This window comes from Vulpes lagopus, chromosome 2 (assembly GCF_018345385.1).
Source record: "Vulpes lagopus strain Blue_001 chromosome 2, ASM1834538v1, whole genome shotgun sequence".
Classification (NCBI taxonomy): domain Eukaryota; kingdom Metazoa; phylum Chordata; class Mammalia; order Carnivora; family Canidae; genus Vulpes; species Vulpes lagopus.
Window position 1 is genome coordinate 58,705,997 of NC_054825.1, and position 24,207 is coordinate 58,730,203.

Consider the following 24,207-nt stretch of genomic DNA (forward strand, 5'->3'; position numbering starts at 1 on the left):
GTACATTAAAATGTTCTGGGGAACTTTTAAAAATAATCTAGAGTAAAATAATCAATCTCTGAAGGCAGAGTCCAGCCATAGGAAAAGTATATAAGGGCCCCAGGAGCTCTGCAGCCAGAAGTAGATGAAGTCCTCCCCCTCATTAAAAAGAGGAAATTTAAACCAAAGATAAGTGAGGGAAGCCCAAGGCTATTCTTGTAGCTGTGGCAAAGTACAACTATGTTGGACATAGGCATCCTGTATTCTAGTCTCCCACTTGTTTCCCTAAAGCCCTCCCAGTCTCTGATTTCCAGAGACCTCAAGAGCAGGTGGAGTGACCCAACAAATCTCTTATATGTATGTCAGATGGATGGATGGATGGATGGATGGATGGATGGATGGATGGATAGATACAGAATCTATCTGCTCACAAATTGAGTCTAGAAGACAGCTATTAAATAAGAATGGTGTAAGAGGTTTTTTGGATCAGAGGATCAGGACCACCAGATTTCTAGGGAGGGTGGTTTCACAGAGGTAATGGCAGAAGTAGGTATGGATCACAGATGGATTTAGTTATAAGCATCAATGTGACACTTGCAGGACACTACAATGTGGGACATTGTTTGTTTCTTCCATATTTGGAAGATAAATTTATGTGTAGACCGTTTTTTTTGTAAGATACAGTTAATAACTAAAATTTATTGAAAATGGTCTTGCAATGACTTGTATCCAGATGCTTAAAGAAAGCATTGCTGCTACAAATATTTCTATTTTTAGAAAGGGTTTTTATGGACCAATGCCCCAGTTGTCGGTCAAAGCCTGGTATTTTCATTGTTTAAAATGTCACCTGTAAAATGGGCATTATTTATGTTTGTTTTTTTTTTTTTTTTTGCATTCCTGATAAGTGTATGTATTGTATAAAGAAAGTCTGTACATTGGGTTATAACACTAGTATATTTAAACTTACAGGCTTATTTGTAATGTAAACCAACATTTTAATGTACTGTAATTAACATGGTTATAATATGTACAATTCTTCCCGCCCCTTCCACCCCACCACACAACTTTTCTTGTGTGTGATAAACCAACTTTGGTTTGCAATAAAACCTTGAAAAATAAAAAATTTATCAGCAAGCAAGGGGAGGAAAGGCATTTTAGGCAGATGAAACAGCATTTACAAAGACATAGAAGTACGTTCAGGGAAAGACAAATGGTTTCATGTGGCTGAAAGGACAAATGTGATGGTGGTTAGTGGCTATATTGGTTTTCATAATCAGAATTTGACAAAGTTTGGAAATTGTTGTTACCCCTGAAATTAAAGGAACTGCTTAAATATCTTAGTCTTTTTATTTTCTGGTGGAAATCTGAACAGACTGATTTGGGCTATCGTTTCTAGGTATTTCAGAAAATCAAGAAATATCGAATTTCACATATTTTCAGCATTTCTATTTCTATTATAGGCAGTAAGCGCAACAGTGAAAAATAAGAAAGGAGAGGAGGGAAAAAGCATAGAGTCATTCTGTTTGATGTTTAAGAAACAAAAATATACTCCAAAAAACAGGCATCTTCAACCAGTTTACTGAAATTTTTGTGTTTTCTTTTAAAGGTGGCATATTTCTGAGAAAGAATCCACCCTTATTAATATATGTAATTAGCTAATTAATAAAAAGAAATACTTCTGAGAAAGAACCTATCATAATATGGACAATTCAGTAATTAACAAAAGGAAAAATTTTTACCTAATATCAGAAACTCTGTCCAGGGAGCAACAGCCTTAAATTCAGAGCACAGAGTGCATGGGGAGGCCTTTTTTTATTCTGTATAACAAATCCTTTCCCTTGCAAAGCACCAAATTGCGTTTCCCTACCCTGCTGTATTGCAATGAACGTAGTCTGGTACACTGTGGCTCTTCCAGGGATACTCCTAATATCAATCTTGAAGCCTATTCAAAGCAAGGATGGGAGTCACAGTTCTCTGTGCCAACATTCCTGCTGAGAATTAGCCCAGTTCCATTATGCGTGGGGGAGCCCCCACTTCGCACCCTTACGCCTGTTTGGGGTACACAGATACAGCTGACTACAGGGAATGCAGAGTTAAGAAACCACATGGCAGGAACACTATCACTTACTCTTTCATAATGAGCTCCGTGCGGGGCAGGGAACTAAAAAATTAAATTAAATTAAATTTTAATTTTCTATCCTTCAGTGCAGCTGGGTACTTCAACAAAAAGCTACTTCTCCATAAGCAAGAAAAATGCAGGGGAATTGTGGACTCTCAGAACAAGCAGGGGCTCCAGGAGCCCTATGTGTCTTTTATTTTATTTTTTTTAATTTTATTTATTTATGATAGTCACACAGAGAGAGAGAGGCAGAGACACAGGCAGAGGGAGAAGCAGTCTCCATGCACCGGGAGCCCGATGTGGGATTCGATCCCGGGTCCCCAGGATCGTGCCCTGGGCCAAAGACAGGCGCTAAACCGCTGCGCCACCCAGGGATCCCCCTATGTGTCTTTTAAAACTCTTCCAACTGGAGTACTCCAGGCGTTAACTGCTTGGCTTGTGCCTTCATTCGGCACATGAAGAAACTGAGGCCCGAGGAGCCTATCCCCTGTTTCCCACATTGAAACAGGGGTTAGGAGCCAAGCCACCGTTTGTAGTACCTGGATCTCCTGACTCCTGTGGGCCAAACTGCAGTCTCTAAACCTGAGTATTGTTATCATTAGCCATCTCGTTAGCAATAGGTTAGGACAGGTTGCCTATTTTATCAGAATAGGAATTGGTTTTATGAATCCATCCCTATGGACTTGACCTTTAATCACTCACAAGGCCTGTGTGTCTTGCAGCCCCATTTGGGTCTTCATGCTCCTCCACCTCCTGACAAGAGCTGCACTTACCCCCAAGGGACGCTGCTCACTACTTCCCCATCTCGGAAGGGCTAGTTAATCCCAGGCCTTGGTGTGGTGTCTGTATTTTGATCTTCCTGAAATTGTCTAACTCTGTAGATTTTCGCTTCAGAAACTTTAGCATGAGGTTTGTACAAGTAGTATTTTAGGTTAGTTTGTACAGGACCTATCATGTTTTGTAAGTGGACATGGAGTCAGTTCTCACTTGAACTCTGTTTTTATGCATTACTTTTCCCTCTAAGAATCTCCTGCTTGGGGTGCCTGGGTGGCTCAGTTGGCTAAGCATCTGCCTTCAGCCCAGGTCATGATCCCGGGGTCTTGGGATAGAGCCCTGTGTCAGGCTACATGCTTAGCAGGGGGTCTACTTCTCCTTCTCCTTCTGTCCTTCCCCCCTGCTTGTGATCTCTCTCTCTCTCTCTCTCTCTCCCCCTAATAAATAAAACCTTAAAAAAAATCTGTTGCTTTGGAGTTGTATCTGTTCTCCTGTCCATCATCTCTTTTCCCTTTTTGGTAATGCTAATGAGGAGTGCCTCCCATTTGGGGTCATTTACCCTCTCTCTCCCAGAGAGAATTCGTGAGTAATAGTACATCTCCAAAGTGCAGTTCTGTACATAAGGACCAGAGTGCTCTGACTGGCTTATAACAAACTACTGCAGAACCATAATCCCATCTGCTCAGATCTAATATTAAATCTGACTCAGATATTTCTCCAAGTGAAACTCAAAGCTGCACTTAACTGAGCACCTACTAGGTTTATACGGCAGTCCTCTTAGCTGTGAGTTCCTTCCTGGTACAGGACTGTGCCCCACACTGCACCTGGCACAAAGTAGAACAGGAATATGTGTTGAATGAAGGGGACCAGTGAAAACTGGGTTTTCTCAGAGTGTCCTGTCCTGAGGCTATTCTAGTGGGAATGGTTCTCCCATGGCCTAACACATCCAGTTGTTTCTTGAGGCTGAGCTGCAACTTGACCTTCTTCCAAAGATGAAGAGGAAAGGCATTATTCATCTGAGATTTGCCTTGCAATGTTTAGCACAAATTTGGTTTCTAAGGAAAGGCTGGCAAAGCACTGACACAGGAAAAATTATTCTTAGGTATTCTCTGATGACCATACACTGAGCAAGGTTTTTGTATAGTTACTGTAGCCATGAAAATAATCACTGGACAACATTTGTAGTCACAAATAACACCAACCCCTAGAACTTTTTGATTAATGTCAGGGAGTAGGGCTAACAGAAGTGTGATGCCAGCTGGGCCAGCATGCCCTTTACCAGCCTCAGACATTTATTCAGTGAATAGATGTGTGTGTGGAACCCGTGATCTCTCCTTGCTTTTGCTTGTTTTTTAATGTCAGTCTGAAGGCAAAATACAGGCTTTGCAACTGATGGTTTGTGACCATCATTTGTAGCTACAAAAGGTGCTGTTCCTCCCACTTTAAAATCAATTTGGGGTTCACGGACAGGTTTTCGGTGGCATGCGGCACAATTTAGATGCTCGGTAAGTACAGAAAGGAGAGCAGAAAGGGCAGAAAGTTGAAGGAGAGGGAGGCGCATAGAGGGAGTCATCCGCTCTGTGTGTGTCCTGGCATAGTCTGCCTGGGGTCTGACAGGCTCTGCAGCCACCTGCTGGGTAACCTGGTGACATCCATTGACTTCTGACTCTTAAGTTTGGTCATTGATAAAATGAGATAGTACCTACAGTGAAAGGTTTTTGAGAGACTTATACATGTAAATGTCTGACAGAATGACTCAGTAAATGTTAGTTTTTTATTATAATTCATAATCAGTTTGTGAATTCCAGTGACCGCTTTCTTTGAGAAAACACTTGCCTGTTTACCTTCCTGGACTTCAGGATGAGTCCCCAGCAGTGAATATGGATTCCTCAGCGCAGAGAGAGCCAAGAGCCCTAGAATTCCTCGGGAGAACAGGTGGTCACAGAGGATAGCCCAGCCAGGGACTCCCTGTGGCTGCTGTCCCAGCTGCCCTACATACAGGTTTCCCCTCTCGCTGGGGCTCTCAGGCATCAGTCATAACTGTCACCTGATTGCTGCTCTCTTGCCAGAACGGAGCTCTAGATTCTCCTTTCCATTGTATACCTGTATTTTCTTCCTGAACGAGAGGGAGAGGGAGCTTGTTTGCCTGAGAACAGGGCCTTTATTCACCTGTCTTCCCAGGGACCTTACCTTGAGGTAGAAGACAGACAAGCTGGCAAGACGGGAGAAGGGCCATCTGGCTGGTGGGCTCATGCCCCCCCCCCCCCAGTAATCTTTAGGGCCACATGTTAGTACTTTTTAACCCTTTAGAGACTAGCATTATCCTGCAATGAAAACTCTAGTTCCAGCTTTTTCAAAGACATCACTATTTTTCCCCCCATGGTTAGGTTTTCTCAGAATGAAAGTATATTTTCTACATTTTTTTTTTGCCATGAGGGAGGGTAATAATAAAAACATAAAAGCATTTAATCCAGTGAATGAGTAATATTGGAGACTGAGGGAAGTCAGATCCTTTCCCCAGGATTTTCTTGTAGTAGTTGATTTACAGAGGCAGTTTGAGGGGTGTGGAGGAGACCTGCTTCGGAAAGTCTAGCAGCAGTAACTCCTTTTTAACAGTGACCTCCATTTCTCTGCATTGAATGCGAAAGAGGGGCCCTGGCTTCTCCTGCCCACGTGTAGTTATCATGTGTGGCTACTTACTGTGTACCAGGCTCAGTCTTAAGGGCCAAATTTCTTCTCTTAATCCTAAGGACAACTGGATTCTTGAGGTAGATACAAATTTGAGTCCCATTTACAGAGGAGGGAACTGAAGCTCAGAGAAGTTAAATAAATTTCCCAGGGTCAAACAGCTGGTAGGTGATAAAATCCATAAAACTTTCAGGCCCCAGAGCCTTTTCTCTCAACCAGGACTATACTACCTGAGGAGTTACAGTCCTACTAAAGGATTTCAACAGGGGCAGGAGGGACTGAAGTGTAGCATTTCTCTTCTCCAGGCTTTTAAGATATTTTACATTTGTAGGATTCTAGGCAAAAGCAGAATTTTTCATCTCAACAAGAGCCAACCACCCATGTGGGCTGTATGGCATTTTCCATAATGTGACCTCTACCCCATAGTCGAACAGCACGCCATTACAAGTCAGGTTCTCCGGAAGTGGTTGCTGAGATGGAGTTTGCCATGCAGATTATTTACTGGGGATCGCTGCTGAAGGGGAGTAGGCACAAGGGGAAACTGAGCTGCAGTGCTGGCCCGGCAGCTTCTGCCAACAACATGCAGCATGGAGGAGCATAGATGGTCCTCTGGAGCTATCCTGTGGTGAGCTGAAAGGGCCTTTATACCCTGCCACCGGTGGATAGGCCACCCCGGGAAGGATATGCTCTTGGGCAAGGAAACACTCTTCCTCTGAGGCAGACTCTGAAGGAGTTGACAGCACTTCTACTCACCGAGGCAATCAATGTGTTCTTCCTTGAAGGGAGGCTGTAGGTGGTACACTACGGTTTCCATTTCAACACTTGCAATTTCATTAGAAATGTGAGTTTACACAGTAGTAAATGCTGTCTCCAACCCAGCCTATTGTTTGCTTGGCTTCTAAGTAAATAGGCAGTGCACTCATATAGACAGATGCTCAGCTGTCTGGAATCCTTTTACTTATAGACCCAGGGAGAGGCAAAGGTGTAGTAACATCTATATTTTCTTTGAACCATGTGATTAAAGACATACCTGGCATTTTTGTAAATGCATGAAGAGTTTGTTTTATATTCATCATGTCTTTCATGTGGAGCCAGTTGGCTTTTTTTTGGAGATTAGAGTCCAAAGCCACAAGCCACAGTGCAGTGGTGGAAAACCTCTAGTCACATTTTGCCTGCCAGTTGCCTTTAGAAAAATCATTCGATGATTAAGATTCCAGATTAAACCCCTTTTCAGTGCTCTTTCCATCATGAAACTAAAGCAGTCTTCCAAATCACTTCACCACAGACATTAAACTGCATCCCAGCTGACTTGTATCTTGTCCACCCACCTTGGCCAAGTTGACCACAGGAACTATTCCTGTGTCGTCCACGGGGCTGGTTTGCCTTGCAGAATCCATCACCACTGCCTCCCACTACTGCTCGTAGTTGACGTTGGCCTTTGACTGTCTCAGCTGCAAGGTGTACAAAATCCCCCTCTATTTCCTTTGTTTCAGGTTGGAAAGCTTATCCAAGAAGCAGCTGGAAGAAGTAACTTGAAGCGAGTAACTCTGGAACTTGGAGGGAAAAGTCCCAATATTATTTTTGCTGATGCTGATTGTAAGTCAACCATGGATCTCATACAAATCCCAGTACACTCCTTCGGTGCTCTTTTGAATCTCTAGTTTTGACAGGACACTAAGAGAAAGATCCATGAAGCTAAGAAGCTTCAAGTAGAAGAATCTAGTCCCTTCCTCCTCAGGGGCAAAGAATTTAGTATTGGGAAAGAGCATTTGCTAGTTGACAGCTGGCCAGAGTTTGTTTTCTAGACGCTACTGAGCTGCTTTGGCTCCGAGACACTGTAGAGAAGGGTAGAAGAGGTGAAGGCTTACATAGTGCTGTGTAGTGGAAAGAGCAATGGTCTAAGCCTCTGAACACCTGAAATATACCCTCTCTGCCTGGATTCAAGAAATCTGAAACTTCTCAACTGTGTCTGGTGGCTTTGTAGATCATTAAGTAAAGTTCTAGTTCACTAGCCCTGCCAACATTTTCCCAGAGCCACAGCCCCTCCTCTGTTTAGTCCTTCCATCCTCTGCTGCTTCCATGACTTCCAGCCAGAATGACTAGCACTTTGGTCAGTTCTGTATGAATGGGCCTAAATTGGAGGTGGTCAAGCCTTGAAGGTAGGACTTTATGGCAGCGTGGAGCAGTCACTTAGGAAAGCCCATGTCTCCAGGCAGGAGGCCCTCCAGGCCACTCTGCATAGGTGTGGTCTTTCTGTTTAGAAAAGCTTTCCAAGGAATAAAAATTCAAAATCTCTCTCAACACCTCTTTTTCTTCCTTCTCCTCCCACCAGGCAGGGCTGCTTACTTTTTCACCTCTGGAGAGGTCAGAAAGCAGAAAGCAGATTGCTTGACTTTCAGCCCCAGCTCAGAGTCTGTGAAAAGTACAGCATCAGCTTCATGCTAGTTGTCAGAAGGATCGGAACTGTCACACCTAAATTTCTCTTGGGCAGTAGGCCCTCTATTGACATGATTGATTGATTGATTGATGAGTGACTGATGGATTCAGTCAGTCATTTAGCAACCAGCACACACCAGATTAGTCCTCTCTTGAAGTATAAGCTCTGAGATGAAGGAATTACGTGCTGCTATACAATTCCATGTAAATGTAGAGGAAATTTGGTGTGTTTCAAGAAGATCCATTACGGTTACAGTTTAATTCAGCACAATACTAGTTAAACATACAGCTGCAAGGCTCTATAGATCAAGGATTGCAAGCTGGCAGTCCCCAGACCAAAAGCAGGGCAAACGTACGTTTACCTGTTTAAATGTCACACAGCATTTTAAAAAATAAAAACTACACATTAAAAATCCTGATTTCTGTTTTTTCTTAAAATTGGATATCTGGCACCCAGTGGTGTACAGTCATGCATAGCAACAGCCAGATGCAGTGGCTTTCCTTCTGAGTCTCCATCAGATTCTTTTACTAGCTGGCAGATTCATACCATTACATTATCTGCTTAGCCTCTTGGCATATGGGGACTTGGGACTCTTGTTCTAGATGCTGTGGTCCAGCCCCCCTTTTTACAGAAGAAAGAGACTCAGAGAAGTGAAGCTGTCCAGGTTCCAAGTTCACATAGCAAGTAATGTCAGGATCTAGTTAGAACTTCCCTGGATTGTGTTCTCAATCCAGGCCTTTCCCCTGTGCTGCCAACTTACCGTTACGCTCTGTGGTGAGCGTGGCATTATACCCGAGGCTCTGGGAGAGGGAAGGGAGGCAACTCCAGAGACGGACCCCTCTGCAGGTGAACTAGAGCTGAGGACGCGGCTGTTTCCTCTTGCAGTGGACTACGCTGTGGAGCAGGCTCACCAGGGGGTGTTCTTCAACCAAGGCCAGTGCTGCACCGCGGGGTCTCGCATCTTTGTGGAGGAGTCCATCTATGAGGAGTTTGTCAGAAGAAGTGTGGAGCGGGCCAAGAGGCGCATAGTGGGGAGTCCCTTTGATCCCACCACTGAGCAGGGACCCCAGGTAGAGAAATCATAAACATTCCCTTTCTTTTCTTATCCCTGGTGAGCACCAGACACTCTAGTGGGACCCCAGAAACAACTTCTTTCTCCACTCCCTGCTTACTCTTCCACCCCGTCTTCATGACTGGAAACGTCACTGGGGAGGCATTGCTTATCCTAATGCTTCCCTTGCCCTTTCTAAACTTTCTCTCTGAAACGTCAAGGGATTAAGATTGCCTCAAGGATACTTTGAACTTTGGGGGTAAACTGGAGCTCTTAGTTCTAAAGAAAGTCCTGAGCATGACAAAATGGATGTTGGCCTGAGACCCCAGTCCCGGGCCTAACCACTGGCCTTCAAGACATCCCTACAGATGCCACAGTCATGGAGAGCCTTTCTCAGAGCCCTTTACCCTTTCATCAGTGGCTCAGGAATCTCTCTGCCAACCTGACCTACTTTGGGGAGGTCACTCGTGGCTTGTGAATGTATAAGAACTAGAGGGCTGTCTACTTACCCCTCTGCTGTGTGGTTATCTCTTACTCTGAATGCTTCTTGTGATGGGGGTGGGGAGGGCCCCGTAAGTCCCCGCAGTCCATACTGTTTGGCTCTGCAGGTTCTCCACAGTCATCAAAGCATATTTCCAGGTAGAATTCTGGTTTAATTTTAAACTGTAGATCTGTCTACAGTTAAAGGATATTTGGATCAGATTGCATGTGGATCTCTAGCATATGGGTCTTCCCGATAAGAAACAACATCTAGGTTTGGGGACCATTTGAAAGAGGATTGATGTTCTAGTGGAGCAATTCAAACTCAAATGAATTTAGGTTTTTGTATTTACCATAATAATGGAGTGATGACTATGACTTGGTGGAGGGCAAGACTAACCTTATTTTATGAAATAGGAAGCTAGTCCTTGCTTTTTCTACTTAACCTTTTCCTCTAAATGTGTAATAGGAGCTCCATTAAAAATAGACCCCAATAGGATTTGGAGCACCATATAGTTTACCTATTGTTTTCATTTTTTTAGTATCAGTACTTGTTGAACTGTTCATTTGGTTATAGTTGTCAGTCTTTCCCCATTTAGAAGCTGCAAATAATCAATTAGCCAGTTTCTCCATCATTTAGAAACATTGTCTAAATCTTCATCTGGTCCTTCTGATGTGGCAGGATCATCAGGGCAGTACATTTATTGGAATTCTCAATACATTAGGTTGACCTATACAAAGTCACCATTTTTTTTCCCCTTAAAAAAATGGCTAAATGGCAGCAGTTCCACATAACCCAACAAGATATAATGGAGCTTTGAAAAAAATCACAAATGAGAGATCCTTGAGTACACATTTCTGTTTTCATAGAAGACTTTACACAGAGTCATTAGAAAATTTCTTTTGTAGATTGATAAGAAACAGTACAACAAGATCCTGGAACTCATCCAGAGTGGTGTGGCTGAGGGTGCCAAGCTGGAATGTGGCGGCAAAGGCCTGGGCCGTAAGGGGTTTTTCATCGAGCCCACAGTGTTTTCCAACGTCACCGATGATATGCGCATTGCCAAGGAGGAGGTATCAAAAATGGGGATCTAACAAAAGCCACACCTTTCTTGGGACAGCTTCCAGAGCATTTCCTGCAGATGATATTATGGTTTGGGCTCTTTATGTTTTATATACATTCTGTAACAGCACTAAACATGGCTGTGAAAATCCTGTTTTCAAGAAAATGTTAAATCAGAAGGCAAACAAGCTAGATGGAGGCTGGGTGACATGCTGTACGATTGCAATTATTATTAGCCGAGAGGACAATCATAATAGCCCATCATTCGCCCTAGCAATGTGCTGGCGACAGTTCAGTTCCTTCAAACGTGGGTTACTAAGTTGTTCATCAAGAGAAGAAAGCATCCAAGCAGCCTCACATTTGTGTGAGAGAGGGACCAGGAACACACCAGCCAGCAGTCTAGAGCAGTGGTCCTGAGTTCTGGAGCAGTGTCTGGGGAATCACAGAGAAGGCAGCGTTGTCAGGGAGGGTGGTGGAGAAGGGCGTTAAATGGACCCTAAGGTTAGACTCCTGTGTAATCCCGTTCTGGCCAGTTTGAGATCTTTTACAGTTCTGTGTTGCTACAACTTAAATGTCATTTAAATAATGAAGGCAGAGCAAACTGGCTTTGAAATGCGGAAAGCAAGTAAGTAAAGGATGGCAGAGCAACCCCATGTTGGGTCCCATGATTTTGTTGCAGATCTTTGGCCCTGTTCAGGAAATTCTGAGGTTTAAGACTATGGATGAAGTTATCGAAAGAGCCAATAACTCAGACTTTGGACTTGTAGCAGCCGTCTTCACTAACGACATCAACAAGGCCCTCACAGTGTCTTCTGCAATGCAAGCTGGGACTGTTTGGTAAGAGCAGAGTCAGCCTCATGGCTCTGGCCATAATGCAAGCCATTGGTAGCGTAGGGCGTAGGGGCCTCATAATCTCTGGAATGTGGGTGAAATAAGCATATCCTCCCAGGGGGAGGGAAAGAAGGAAGGCAGCCAGCCTTCACCCTGAGAAGGGATATACACTCCTTACCAGCTAGGTCAGGAAATGACAGCAAATTTTAAATTATAAATATTTCGTATGCAAAAAAAGGGAATTAAAAAATAAAACTTTTAAAAGAAATATTATGCTGTGGCATATACATTTAACTATACTTAGTAATTATATAAATAACTACTTCTGAGCAAGCAGATTCATACTAACGGTACTATGTTTCCTTCTCTTAGGATCAATTGTTACAATGCCTTAAATGCCCAGAGCCCCTTTGGGGGATTCAAGATGTCTGGAAATGGGAGAGAAATGTAAGTGGCCAAAGTTGGTGGCGCCTGCAGAGAAACAGGGATTGCGCAAATATCAGGCTAGAGGAGTTTGCAAACAATTGTTTAATTCTCTTACTCTCATCCATTCACTAAACAAACATTTTGTTGAGTGCACACTGCTATAAACGAAGCACTGCACTCCATATCACAAAGGTCAATAACACACAAGTCACTTCTCTTACATGGGGATGGCTAAAAATTAATATACCATCTAGTTCATAAAGTCGGGGCTACTTTCTTGATGGGAATGTGCCAGACATCTTGCAAGTACAGAGGAAACAATCCATTGATTTTGCCTGATGGGGTCAGAGAAGACTTCACAGAGCAAATCCCATTTCAGTGTTTGGGGGGCAGTCCTTCCATGTAGAGGGAGTCGCAGGAACAAAGGCATGAAGGCACAGCAAATACAGAACATCAGGGAGTTTGGTGTTTCAAACATAGGTCACCCACTGCCAGCCCAAGGACAAATCTGGCCTGCAGAAACTTTTCGTTTTGCCTCACAACATTTTAAAATCCTTAACTGACATTCAAAAATGAAGAGGCTTTCCGTAAAATCAGGATTTCTTGCTTATTCTCATTCCCCCATAGCAAAATTGCTGCAGCTGTGAGCTCTAGAACACGCCTTATTCCCCCCCACCATTCCTGCTGCTTCTGGGCTGAATATTGGTTACCATTGACTTCCCAAGCCCCTCACTTTTGTCCCCCGTTCTGCTCCGGTAGGTTGTCTGAAGCTGGGACCACAGGACTTTGGATGTAGGATGGCTGGGGGGGACTTGCCGAAGGCACAAGTGGGAAGGTGGTTTTAAACTCAGTCTCAGAGGGCTTAGACATTCTGTGGGAGCTGAGGAGATCCCGGAGGTTTTAAGGCAGAGATCCCTGGCCAGTAGAGGATGTCCTGGCAAAGACTAGAGGAAGAAGACCTGCCCCAAGGATCACAGTAACAATGATAGATACCATTAAATGCCTGCTCTGTGTATGGCTTTATGTTAGCTTCTTTCCTGATGTCTCATTTGATTGTCACGACGACAGAGTGGGATAGATACACTTACCTTCCCACCCACCGTGGTTCGGGTGGGGAACTGAGGCTTACACTAGCTAAGCAGCTTGCCCAGGTCACACAGCCAGTAAGTGGCCGATGTGGAGTTTGAATGTCGGTTTCAGTGACTCCTGTGATATCCAGCCAAGGAAGCAGGGGGGCCAGGTGCACAGACTCTTCAAGGAAGAGATCAGAGCTGGGAAGAGTCCTGAGAGGCAGAGGACCTGGAAAATGGGATAGTAGTGGAGGTAAATTACACTCAAGGGGATTTTATTTGCAGCCTTCATATATAAATGGATTTTTTAAGTGACATTCAGAGGCTGACCCAGGTCAGCCAGGGTCTTCCTGAACTGACACGTCCCTCCCCATAATAAAAAATTTTTTTTTAAATTTCCCCCTGGGGTGCCTGGGTGGTCCATTCAGTTAAGTGTCTGACTCAGCCCACATCATGATCTCAGGGTTGTCAGATCGAGCCTCGTATTGGGTTCTGAGCTGAGCGTGGATTCTGCTTGAGATTTTCTCTCTCTCTCCCTCTTCCTCCGCCCCTTCTGCCCCAGCTCACACACTCACTCTTTCTCAAAAACAAAACAAAAAGAAAAAACAAAGACCTCACCATTTTCCTTCCTCTTCAAAGGAGGCTGGTTCCATGTTTCTTAAATCCTGTGACTCCCAAAAGGAAACATCCTCATGTCTGTTCACTCCGCCGTTATTGAATGTATCCTTGCATGAGCCAGTGCCAGTTCATGGTCAGTCTGCTGTAGTATTGAGTGCTTGGCTCGTGGGGGAAGATGTGGCTCATCAAAGCACTTGACATTGCTGGATAAATGAAATATACAACATTAAAAGAGTCAGAAAAATTCCAGGGAAGACCGTGAAGTCATAAAGTAGTTCAGGGATAGGGGAGATCATTGTGAACTATAGAAGCCTGGAAAACCTTTAAGTAGGATCAAATATAGGGATTTGAATTGGCCTTTAACGGAGAGCAACATTGGGGTAGATGGAGAGGAATAATTTGCAGGGTTGGTGGGCAAAGCGAGGTAGGAGTGGGGGAAGAGTGAGTAGAGGTATTGTGGGAGAAATAATTATGGTGTTGGGACAAAGTACAGTGAACCCCTAAGACCGGCACAGAGGATTTACATACGATTCAGATAGTTCAGCTGGTAATTTCTAGCTCTTAGCCATTAAACTATATAAGTTAAGCATAGCTGTAAGGCTAAGAGCAGAGTTTCTAGAATCACATTGCTAAAGATATATATCCTGGCTCTATTGCTTAATACCTGTGCAACCTTAGACAATTTACTTAATCTCACTAAGCCTCTGTTTTCTCATCTCTAAAATGGGAATATTTATAGAACCTACCCTACCTGCATTTATATTGGTATTCTGTGTGCTTTCCTGGTCTCTGAAATGTTAGGACAATCACTGGCTCTGGGAATGCTGCTCACACTGACTGCTTTATTACAGATCATTAAGAGGGTGAATCATGGGCATAAAATATAATCAATAATTGCTGGTTGATAGAGCTTGTCCCAGGCTAGCCCTGGACCCTCAACATGGACAGGATTCAGGCTTGTGACATTGTCCGGGTCCAGTCTCTTCCCATAGAAACCTTACCCTTGCCTGGAATGGCCCAGGAGATAGTTTGACTATGTCAGGCCCATATGGAGAGCAGTGGCCCAAGAGACTGAAAAGCAGCCTTTCTCAACTTACCTCCTTGGTGCCATAGTCATTTGGCCTTCCCAGTACAGTTAAAAAATAACAGTTCTCTTTGATGAGACTCACTTCATCTTGTCTAAACGATATGGTTCTTTGTCCCTACTTGCTCCCAAAACATGTTTTTTTCTTCCTTAAATGACTTAGAATGGTCTCAAAGTCTTCAAATAAAAAAACTTTCCCTATCCTGGTTCCCCAATCTTCCTCCTCACGGCCATCCCAGAAATTCCTCTTACCTTCCTTCGGACAGTATTGTTCATCTCATGGCCTCACAAACCCCATGTGGCTCTGGTCCCTGGCACTCCTTTGCCCATCTCTCGGAGGCATAGAGACGAGAAGTAGCCCTTTGTGCAAACAAGCTCCAAGGTGGGCAATGGGCGTGTGGGCTGTGGGAGCCCCTGAGGCTGCCATCTGCAGATTACCTGATGGGCCCATCTCTGATTCCCAGGGTCACAGAGGGGACTCGCTAACCTCAGGCCCACCCTTCAGCCAGTTCCCCCTGTTTCACTCTCCCTGCCCCCTCCCTTACTCCTCTTTTAAGCTTCCCCGAGCCAAGCTGTAAATACATGTCACAAACTGGGAGCATGGAAAGAAAGCTGTGGACCTCAGCATTTTAAAAACTAAGGACACAGGCCTTGAAGATGAGAAGCTTATTAGGATATTCTAAATAAGGGCTTCCCAAGTTTGCATGTCTGCATGCATGCATGTGTGCCCATAGATACATACATGCATGCGTGTGCACAGAAAGTCACATGCAGTCTGGGCGAAGGGGCTTGCTGAGACTGCTTATCTGGGGACCAACTCTCAGAAATTTTTTGCTTCAGTAAATCTGGGCTAAGACTGAGGATCTATGCTACTAACAAGCTTCTGGAATGATTCCGGTGCAGGTGGTCTGGAGACCGCGCTCTGAGAAATGTTGCTGTAAGGCAAAGAAAAGAGCAGGGATGTAGGGATCCCTGGGTGGCGCAGCGGTTTGGCGCCTGCCTTTGGCCCAGGGCGCGATCCTGGAGACCCGGGATCGAATCCCACATCAGGCTCCCGGTGCATGGAGCCTGCTTCTCCCTCCGCCTGTGTCTCTGCCTCTCTCTCTCTCTCTGTGACTATCATAAATAAATAAAAAAATTTATAAAAAAAAAAAAGAGCAGGGATGTATACATCCTATGTAGAAATCCCTCTTTGTTTTAGGAGTGATTTCCTAAAATAGCTGGCTCAGAGACCCCCAAATCTAACATCTTACCTTACTTGTAGGTATGCCAGGTTTGGTTCATGGTAGGGAATATAAGCCAGTCTGGCTCAGAAGCGGGAATACAGGCGTCGGAGCGTGCGTCTGCCCAGGCGCACTGTGGGGCTGTGGAGGCGACCGGACCAAGAGATCGGGGTGCAGCAAGAGCAGTGTGTATGCTTTTGCACTCTAGTGCTGTTCTTCCATAACTGTGGAATTTAACCGGATTAAGTTAGATTTGAGAGAAAGCCCCCGGAATGAGATGGCGAAATAGCTGAGGAATCTGAATGTGGGGCCTTCGGAGACTTTCCAACAGCGCTTCTCAAAGGGTGGCCCAAATAACCACCTGCATCATAATCTCCTGGGCTCTTCCCCAGACCTACTGGGACAGAGTCTTTGGTGGGGATGGTCAGGAATCCACAATGTAAGCAAGCTCCAAGGGTGATCCTTGTGTTTCCGTAAGTCTGAGAGATGACCGGGTGCCAAGGGGACGGGGTGGCTTGCCTGGAGCCACACAGCCAGCCAGTGGCAGAGCTGAGCCGACATTCCTGCCTGTTGCCCCCCAGCCCCAGGGTTGTTTCTGTGGCAGACCTGAGTCCACTCCTCATCCTCGGAGCACCGTGGTGGCACAAGGCTGCCCGGGACCCAGGGGAGCAGCTCCTCCAGTCCTCGATGATTTCCCATTGCACCCAGGGATTAGGGGACCCTGTCGTCCCACCTGAAAGCCACCATGCCACCACACTCTGACTCTGCAGGCTTCCTTACACTTCTCACAACCGACTTAGAGATCTGAGTGGGAGGAGATGATTTGGGGTCTGCCCCATGTGCGTGCACAAGCTGGGAAAAAAGAAGGGAGTGACCTCACTTCAAACAGGAGGCAGATGATGTCCATGATGAAGAGGCACTTTGAGAATTGCCCAAGGGCAGGAAAAAGTCCCGAGAGAGCCAAAGCTAAGCTGGTAATAAAGACTCAGGGCCTGGAAGGAGCTCATGAGGGAAGCTGATACTGAGTGGGACAATCCCAGATTTATTCTCATTCCCGTGAGCAAGAACGGTGGTCGCCACAGATGAGAGAAGAGCACAGGTGCCCCGGTCCCTCCGAAGCTGCCTCTCCTATCCTGGTGGGGAGGGCACAGGTGCAACGACTCAGGTGACCTCGGTGCTCAGAGGTGCTGCTGCTGTTGGCAAAGTGACTGGAGCCTTGTGCAAGGCAGGGGGTTTCTGGAAGGAAGAATGAATCATTTACAGCAGGTCTTGATTGTAAAGACCAGTTACGGTAACATCCTATCTTTCATACATGACTCCTTTTTTAAAGATTTTTTTTTAAAGATCTTATTTACTCATGAGAGACACAGAGAGAGAGAGGCAGAGACACAGGCAGAGGGAGAAGCAGGCTCCATGCATGGAGCCCGACGTGGGACTCGATCCCGGGTCTCAAGGATCACGCGCTGGGCTGAAGGCGGCGCCAAATCGCTGAGCGCCCCCCCCCCCCCCCCCGCCCGGGCTGCCCAAGATTTATTTATTTATTGAGAGAGCAGGGGGGGAGGGACACAGGAGGAGAGATTCCCAAGCGGACTCCATGCTGAGCACAGAGAGCGACCCGAGTCTCCATCTCACGCCCCTGAGACCAGGAACCTACCTAAAACCAAGAGTTGGCCGCTTAACCAACTGCCCCCCCAGGCACCCCATCTGTGACTCTTTTTTAAAAACAGCCCTTATTAATATTTTCTTGTTCAGATATATCTCTAAGTGTTCTTCTGTTCATTCCTGGCAGAGGTGGTATATCAACAGGCTAAAACTGGGGATGGGGGAGTGTGGGAAGGAGAGCCTCCCTCCCTTCCTTCCTTCCAGGGTGCCACTGGAGCGTGATGCTGCAGGCTGCCCACTGGGTTCGGTGAGGGCAGAAAGCAGGGGCAGCAAACTCCAAGTCCCTGGGAGGAGACAGGCTTGGGCAGCCCTTCCCGCAGATAGAGGCCGGCCGTGGCAGGGGTGCACACAAGGTGCTCTGTGAACGTGGAGGGAGGAGCACCTCCTACCTAGAGAGCCAGGAAAAGCCCCACTGAGGACTGACTTTAAAAAGGATGGAGGTGGGGGCACCTACCTGGGTGGTTCAGCAGTTGAGCGTCCGCCTTCGGCTCAGGGTGTGATCCTGGGGTCCTGGGATTGAGTCCCACATCGGGCTCCCCGCAGGGAGCCTGCTTCCCCCTCTGCCTGTGTCTCTGCCTCTCTCTGTCTCATGAATACATAAATAAAATCTTTTTTTAAAAAAAAAGGAAAATTCAGTTTTTAAAAGAAAAAAGGAGAAGAATGTGCTTGATTTTACAATGAAATAAAGAAAAGCGGAAAAGGGCACTGAAAATGTGGTGAAATGAGAAGAGGACAGAGGGGAAGAGAAGGAGCACGAGGCGGGGCCCCACCCCGGCACCCCGAGGGCAGGGCTCAGAGACCTGGTGCGGAGTGTCCCGAGGGCCCCATGGAGACAGGGAGCCTAGCTCCCACCTTCGAAACCATTACCCAGTGTCTGGGGGCACCCAGCTCACTACTTCCCTTACGGTCAGTTATTCTGATTTCTTCTCTCTTCCCCCCACTGGGGGGGGGGGGGCCCCTGCGGGCAGCACATGGCAGGATTGTTTGTAAGGCATTGCTGGCGATCTGCGCTCTTCCCTGCTAGGCCTTGGGGTCTTCACTTCCATTTGTTAAGTCTAAGGACCAGTGAAAGGAAATCCAGAGCATTGAAAAGGGGGCGTCGCAGCCTGGAAATCTCTGTTTCTTTCAGCCCAGGTGGACTAGGTGTCTAGGGAGAGACTGGGACGCAGCCACGCCGGGGGCGGGGGGGGGGGTGCCCAGCGGCATGAGTGGGTCTGAGAGGAGGAAAGCACCCATCGTCCTCGAGGGCCCTTGCTGCCCGCGGTAGAGACGCAGTGGCGTGGTTGGGAATGCTGCACCCTCCCGCGCAGTGCTGTGAAGACAGATCGGCCTCTGCCTTTAAGAACCGGTCACTGCGGGCAGCGCGGTGGCTTAGTGGTTTAGCGCCGCCTTCAGCCCAGGGCCTGATCCTGGAGACCTGGGATCGAGTCCCACATCCGGCTCCCTGCATGGAGCCTGTTTCTCCCTCTGCCTGTGTCTCTGCCTCTCTCTCTCTCTCTCTCTCAGGAAAAAATAAATAAAACCTTAAAAAAAAAAAAATCCTGGGCAGCCTGGGTGGCTCAGCAGTTTAGCGCCTGCCTTCAGCCCAGGGTGTGATCCTGGAGTCCCAGGATCGAGTCCTGTGTCGGGCTCCCTGCATGGAGCCTGCTTCTCCCTCTGCCTGCCTGTGTCTCTGCCCTCCCCCCCCCCCCGCCATGAATAAATAAAAAATATTAAAAATAATAATAATAATAATAAATTGGTAAAAAAAAAAAAAAAGAACCGGTCACTGCTCGTGACATGACGGCTCTCCACTCCTCAGAGGAGGGCTGGGCTGGTCACTCGTTAGACGTTTCTCTCTGGACCCCCAGGGCTGCTGCCAGCAGGTGCTGAAGGGCCACGCCAGGCTGCCGGGGCCCTGGTGCCTGACGCTGCCTGTTTCTGCCTTTCAGGGGGGAGTTCGGCTTGCGAGAGTACTCCGAGGTGAAGACGGTGACAGTAAAGATCCCCCAGAAGAACTCCTAAGAAGGCCAAGGAGGACGGTGGAGGCCAGCCCGCAGGACTCTCCCTCTCTGCTCTCCCTGGGGGGCCCGGCTCTCAGGAATCCAAAGTCCATACTCGGTCCTTATTTAAAGATTTAAATAACGACACGTAGGCCAGGCCATCATCGCATAACGAAAGCCGACCGTGTGGGCACGGTTTCCTGGCACTCTGTAAGGGATCACCTTCATGATACCAAATATTGGGGAGAGTGGGGCGGAGGCAGGAGGCGTCACTGTCAGGTACCTCCAGTCCCCCTTTCCGTCGTGATGGGCAGTTCCTTTTAATCCCAAGGAACTTTCCTCCTGAGGAGAGGTCATCTTTCCATTGTCTCCCTTTATCCCCTTCCAGCCTCTCCCCACTCACCCACTCCTCCCACCCGTCCAAGGAGATCTCTCAACTGAGCTCATTTGGGGCAGATGTTTGGGCCGGGAACAATTTTCCAAGGTTTTGCAGCCAAATTACCATTTCATGTTATCCACTTCTTCAAAGCAAAACATGAAATGGTTTTAGTTAGAGCCAGACCAGACTGAGACTGCCAGGAGCTGGTATGCTGCAGATGTACCAAGAACTGAGACCTTGGGGTGCTCCTTGACCCAGTCTGGCTTTCTCACATCCGTACAAGACTGGAGTGAAAGATCAGGAAGATGGAGATCCAGAGATCGTCACGTGCAGCTCACGGCTTCTGAGCTTGCTGCTTGGGTTTTAGGGTGTGTGGGTGTGCGTGTGTGTTTACTTCCTTCTGGGTGATTCTGGAATAAGGCAGGGGGGCGGGTTGTTTTTCATAAATTGATAAGATCTTTTTCCAAAGCCTCTCTTACCAATCAACCCCAAAACGAATCGGGGAGGCTCAAGAATTTGGTAAAAGGTGATGCTGGGGGCCTTGCAGAAATAAGTTCATTTTCAATACAAGCTGACAGTTCTCATGAAGTGAATTGTCTCTGCAGAGGGACTCCACTGGCTGCTTCTGCCCCCTGCTCTCCCTCCCGCCCCCCTGCACCTACACCGCTACTCCCAGTGCTCTGGGTGTCACTCCGGCCTATCGTGCCCTAAATCCACTGGCAGTAACCTTGGAAAATCCGGCCAAGCCCGGAGGTTCCCATTTCCATTTGCAGAGCTGCAGCGTGCCACGATGACCACGCTCCACGCTCAGCCGTCACGCGCTGTGCCTCATCCACGCGTGCTTTTCCCTCCTGGCAAAGCAGTCCCTCTCCCTCTCCCCCAGCCGCGCACTTCCTCTTCCACTCTCCAGCTCACCCACCCGTTGACAGACAGTGTCGCCTTCCTCTCCTCCTTCCCTTTTCCCGGTTGCTGAACCCAATCCAGTCTGTAACCTAGATGAAGATCATTTATTTAAAAGTACCAAACATAACCTAGAGTACACGGAATATGGACCGCACGTAGGTAGCCTTCTGTATGTAATGGGTTTCTGCTTTCTCACCAGACCAGTTTTCTATTTATAAGTCTCATCTATTCATGATGTTTAAAAGGAAGCTCCATTTGCTGTTCTCTACAAACGACAGTGCATTCAGTGGCCCGATGCCTCGAGAGATGCCATGCTTCTGAATCCTTCCATGTGAATGTCATGCTCTCCTCCTATAGCCTGTGTCCAAGTGAACATACCCATTAACCAGCTAGTTACCTTTTCGACTGCAATATAGAATGTGAAAATGAAGATTTATTTCTTTTAATTTACTTAAAAAGAAACCTCTGTGCTAGCAATAAAGCATTTATATTGTGTACTCCTTGGGATTATGTGGTTGTGTTTATAAATCTTTGTGTCATACTGAGTACACTTGGGTCCTTCTCTCAGCTGCTGGGTTTTTCAGCTGTGTTGTTTTCTCTGGTTACTGAGCAGAAGTCTGCGAGAGTGTATTTTACCAGAATGCAGCAGAGTAAACAAGGCCCTTGTTTTCTGACACTATTTAAGATCTGTAAATACATACAGTTTTGTGTGGCAAACAAGTGCAATCAGGTATGAGATCTATGAGATGACTGTTTTCATTCAAAACAGCCTCTGTGAAAGCTAAAACGTAAAGGAGTGTTTAGGGCCTAGTCCTGAGAGTCGTGGGCTACACGGCAGAGCTCGCATTGCTGATGGCACTTGGCAGTAGCTTTATTTTTATTTACCGTGGTGAGATGAAGTCAAAAGCTGACAACCTGCTGCGCTATTTTTGCAGCTGTATTACCAACCAGAGCTTGTTTGCTTTCTCCACGTTCTCAGAGTAGAGCTTTTGGGGAGTGGTTTCCACTCTCCAGACCTGTATGTCCCCTCCTTCCAATCCTTAGAATCTCCACCCGAGTCCTGGTCGAGTGAGACAAAACAAAAACTGATGAGTTAGTTAGCCACAAAGGGAATCAGACTTGGGGAGACATGTGCTGCTCTGACCACTGATATCTTGTTCCTCAGATGAACAAACTGAGGCTGGGGTACGTGGTGCCCAGGGCACTGGGATAGACTCAGATAGACGATGTGGGCTCCCCATGGATCTACCCCATGTCCGTTATCTTGGGCCCTCAGGAAGAAAACGAGAATGCGTTGGGCATAGAGGAATCATTGAAAGGTCATCTGGAAGGTGGCATTGTAGAATTTATAAATAACAGGAATCCAGAATAAGATAGATAAAATTTGATGGTTCTTCAAAGCATAAAATTCCTCAAACCTCATCCCTTTATGGTACCAACAAAAAGGCAAAACAAGACCGTGTTAAAAGTGTCACTAATGAAACTAACACGGAGACATTGATCATTTGCCATCAGCCCTATATATTCACGGTCTTTTTTTTTTTTTTTTTTTACTGTAACCGCTGAGATTCCCACTATACCTTTTCCTCCAAAACACCCTCAGTGCCTTCATATTGATGATCTCATGCTTTTTCATGACCTTTTAGATAATAAAGGACAAGAATATTACCATGTAGGGACTAAGGAACCTAGAGAAACAGTAAATACGACTATACTGTGTGGTAAAACAGGAAGATGCTCAAGAAAAGAGGACAATGCAAGAAGCTGGCAGACGATGTGGGTTTTGAACTGAGCTTGAGGAAGGATTGTAATTCTAACAGGCAAGGTAGCAGGAAGAAGGCGCTCTTGTGAAACAGTACTGTGCAGAGATGCAGAGGTGAGGTGAGGCATGCTCATGTGATCATGAGATGTGTCAGGCACCACGTGCCCGCAGTTGTTCCGTTTGTCCCCTGGGAGTCAGCCAGAGCTTCATGGTACTCTAATGAAAAATGGGGGGTCCATGGTGCTTTTGGGGCCAGAGAATGACAAGGAAGTGTTGAAAGCATACTGTTCAGGAGCGGTATGGATGTGGATGGCAGGAGAAGCAGACCCGATTACAGGATGAGTTTGGTGTGGTCCTGACTCAGTCATGGGATGGAGAGGAAGGAATCAAATCAGTGGGGAAGTCACCAGAACTCAGTGAATGAATTTGAAAGGATGAAAAGTGAATGAGTATGTCTTTAAGCCTGAGAAGGAAATGGCAGTGCCACTGTCCAAGAAGTCAAACACATGTAAAGAGGTTTTGGGAAGAGATCTTGACTTTTGACTTTGGACGAACAATTGTGGGATTGATGAAGGAATATCCAGACAGACCTGAAGGCAGTTGGAGATAACAGATTAGAACCTGGCTCGGGTGACTGGACTGTGACATGACCATGAGAGTGATGGCTCTATGTACAGAGAACGCAAGAATAAAAACAAAACCTGGCCAAGGAGGAGGAGGCCGAGCGAGACAAATGGAGGCAGTAGGCAGAGACCTGGGAGGAAATCATGTTAGGTGTACACTCTAGAAACCCAGGGAAGAGGGCTTAAGAAGGGCAGGCAGCCAAGAGGTTGAGAGGATGGGGATGGTTTAGGAGCCCTGCACTGGAGGGGTTTGAATTTATCTCTTCCTTTACAAAGTAGAGTCAGGTGGTGGCTGTGAATTGAGAGAGGTGATAAGTGGCTACTGCCATGCATGTGCTTCATGCCACGAGGCCTTCCTGTAGGAGGCCTTCCCTAGAGCTCCCCACCATGCTCAGCATCAGCTGGTACAGCTCCTGCCTCTCCTGGGCCCCAGCGCAGGCCAGTGACTTCATGTGACCTGCCCTACTGTCACCTATCCTGCTCCGTGCTCTTGCCCATCCCAGGGCCCCATGGAAAGAGGACATGAGCTCCCAGTCAATAAACGCCACCTTAGGTTAGAAGAAACTCAAGCTGGATTAGCTGGCGGAGGTCAGGAGGAGGAAGCTGGCCTCGGAATAAGCATCAAACCACACTGAGATACCACCTCACACCAGTGAGAATGGGGAAAATTAACAAGACAGGAAACAACAAATGTTGGAGAGGATGTGGAGAAAGGGGAATCCTCTTGCGCTGTTGGTGGGAATGTGAACTGGTGCAGCCACTCTGGAAAACCGTGTGGAGGTTCCTCAAAGACTTAAAAATAGACCTGCCCTACGACCCAGCAATTGCACTGCTGGGGATTTACCCCAAAGATATGGATGCAATGAAACACCGGGATACCTGCACCCCGATGTTTCTAGCAGCAATGTCCACAATAGCCAAACTGTGGAAGGAGCCTAAGTGTCCATCGAAAGATGAATGGATAAAGAAGATGTGGTCTATGTATACAATGGAATATTACTCAGCCATTAGAAACGACAAATACCCACCATTTGCTTCGACGTGGATGGAACT

At 46.6% G+C, this 24,207-nt stretch overlaps 1 protein-coding gene across 1 annotated transcript in view; it reads left to right on the forward strand.

Annotated features, from left to right (window-relative positions):
• Positions 1-21,266, forward strand: part of ALDH1A2 (aldehyde dehydrogenase 1 family member A2) — a 96,293-nt gene extending 75,027 nt beyond the window's left edge. Inside the window, exons 8-13 of the mRNA XM_041746174.1 lie at positions 7,054-7,156; positions 8,883-9,067; positions 10,438-10,602; positions 11,271-11,428; positions 11,795-11,869; positions 19,437-21,266. Coding sequence (XP_041602108.1) covers positions 7,054-7,156; positions 8,883-9,067; positions 10,438-10,602; positions 11,271-11,428; positions 11,795-11,869; positions 19,437-19,509 — 759 coding nt within the window. The 3' untranslated portion in view covers positions 19,510-21,266. The remainder of the gene's footprint in view (positions 1-7,053; positions 7,157-8,882; positions 9,068-10,437; positions 10,603-11,270; positions 11,429-11,794; positions 11,870-19,436) is intronic.
• Positions 21,267-24,207: the final 2,941 nt, after the last annotated feature.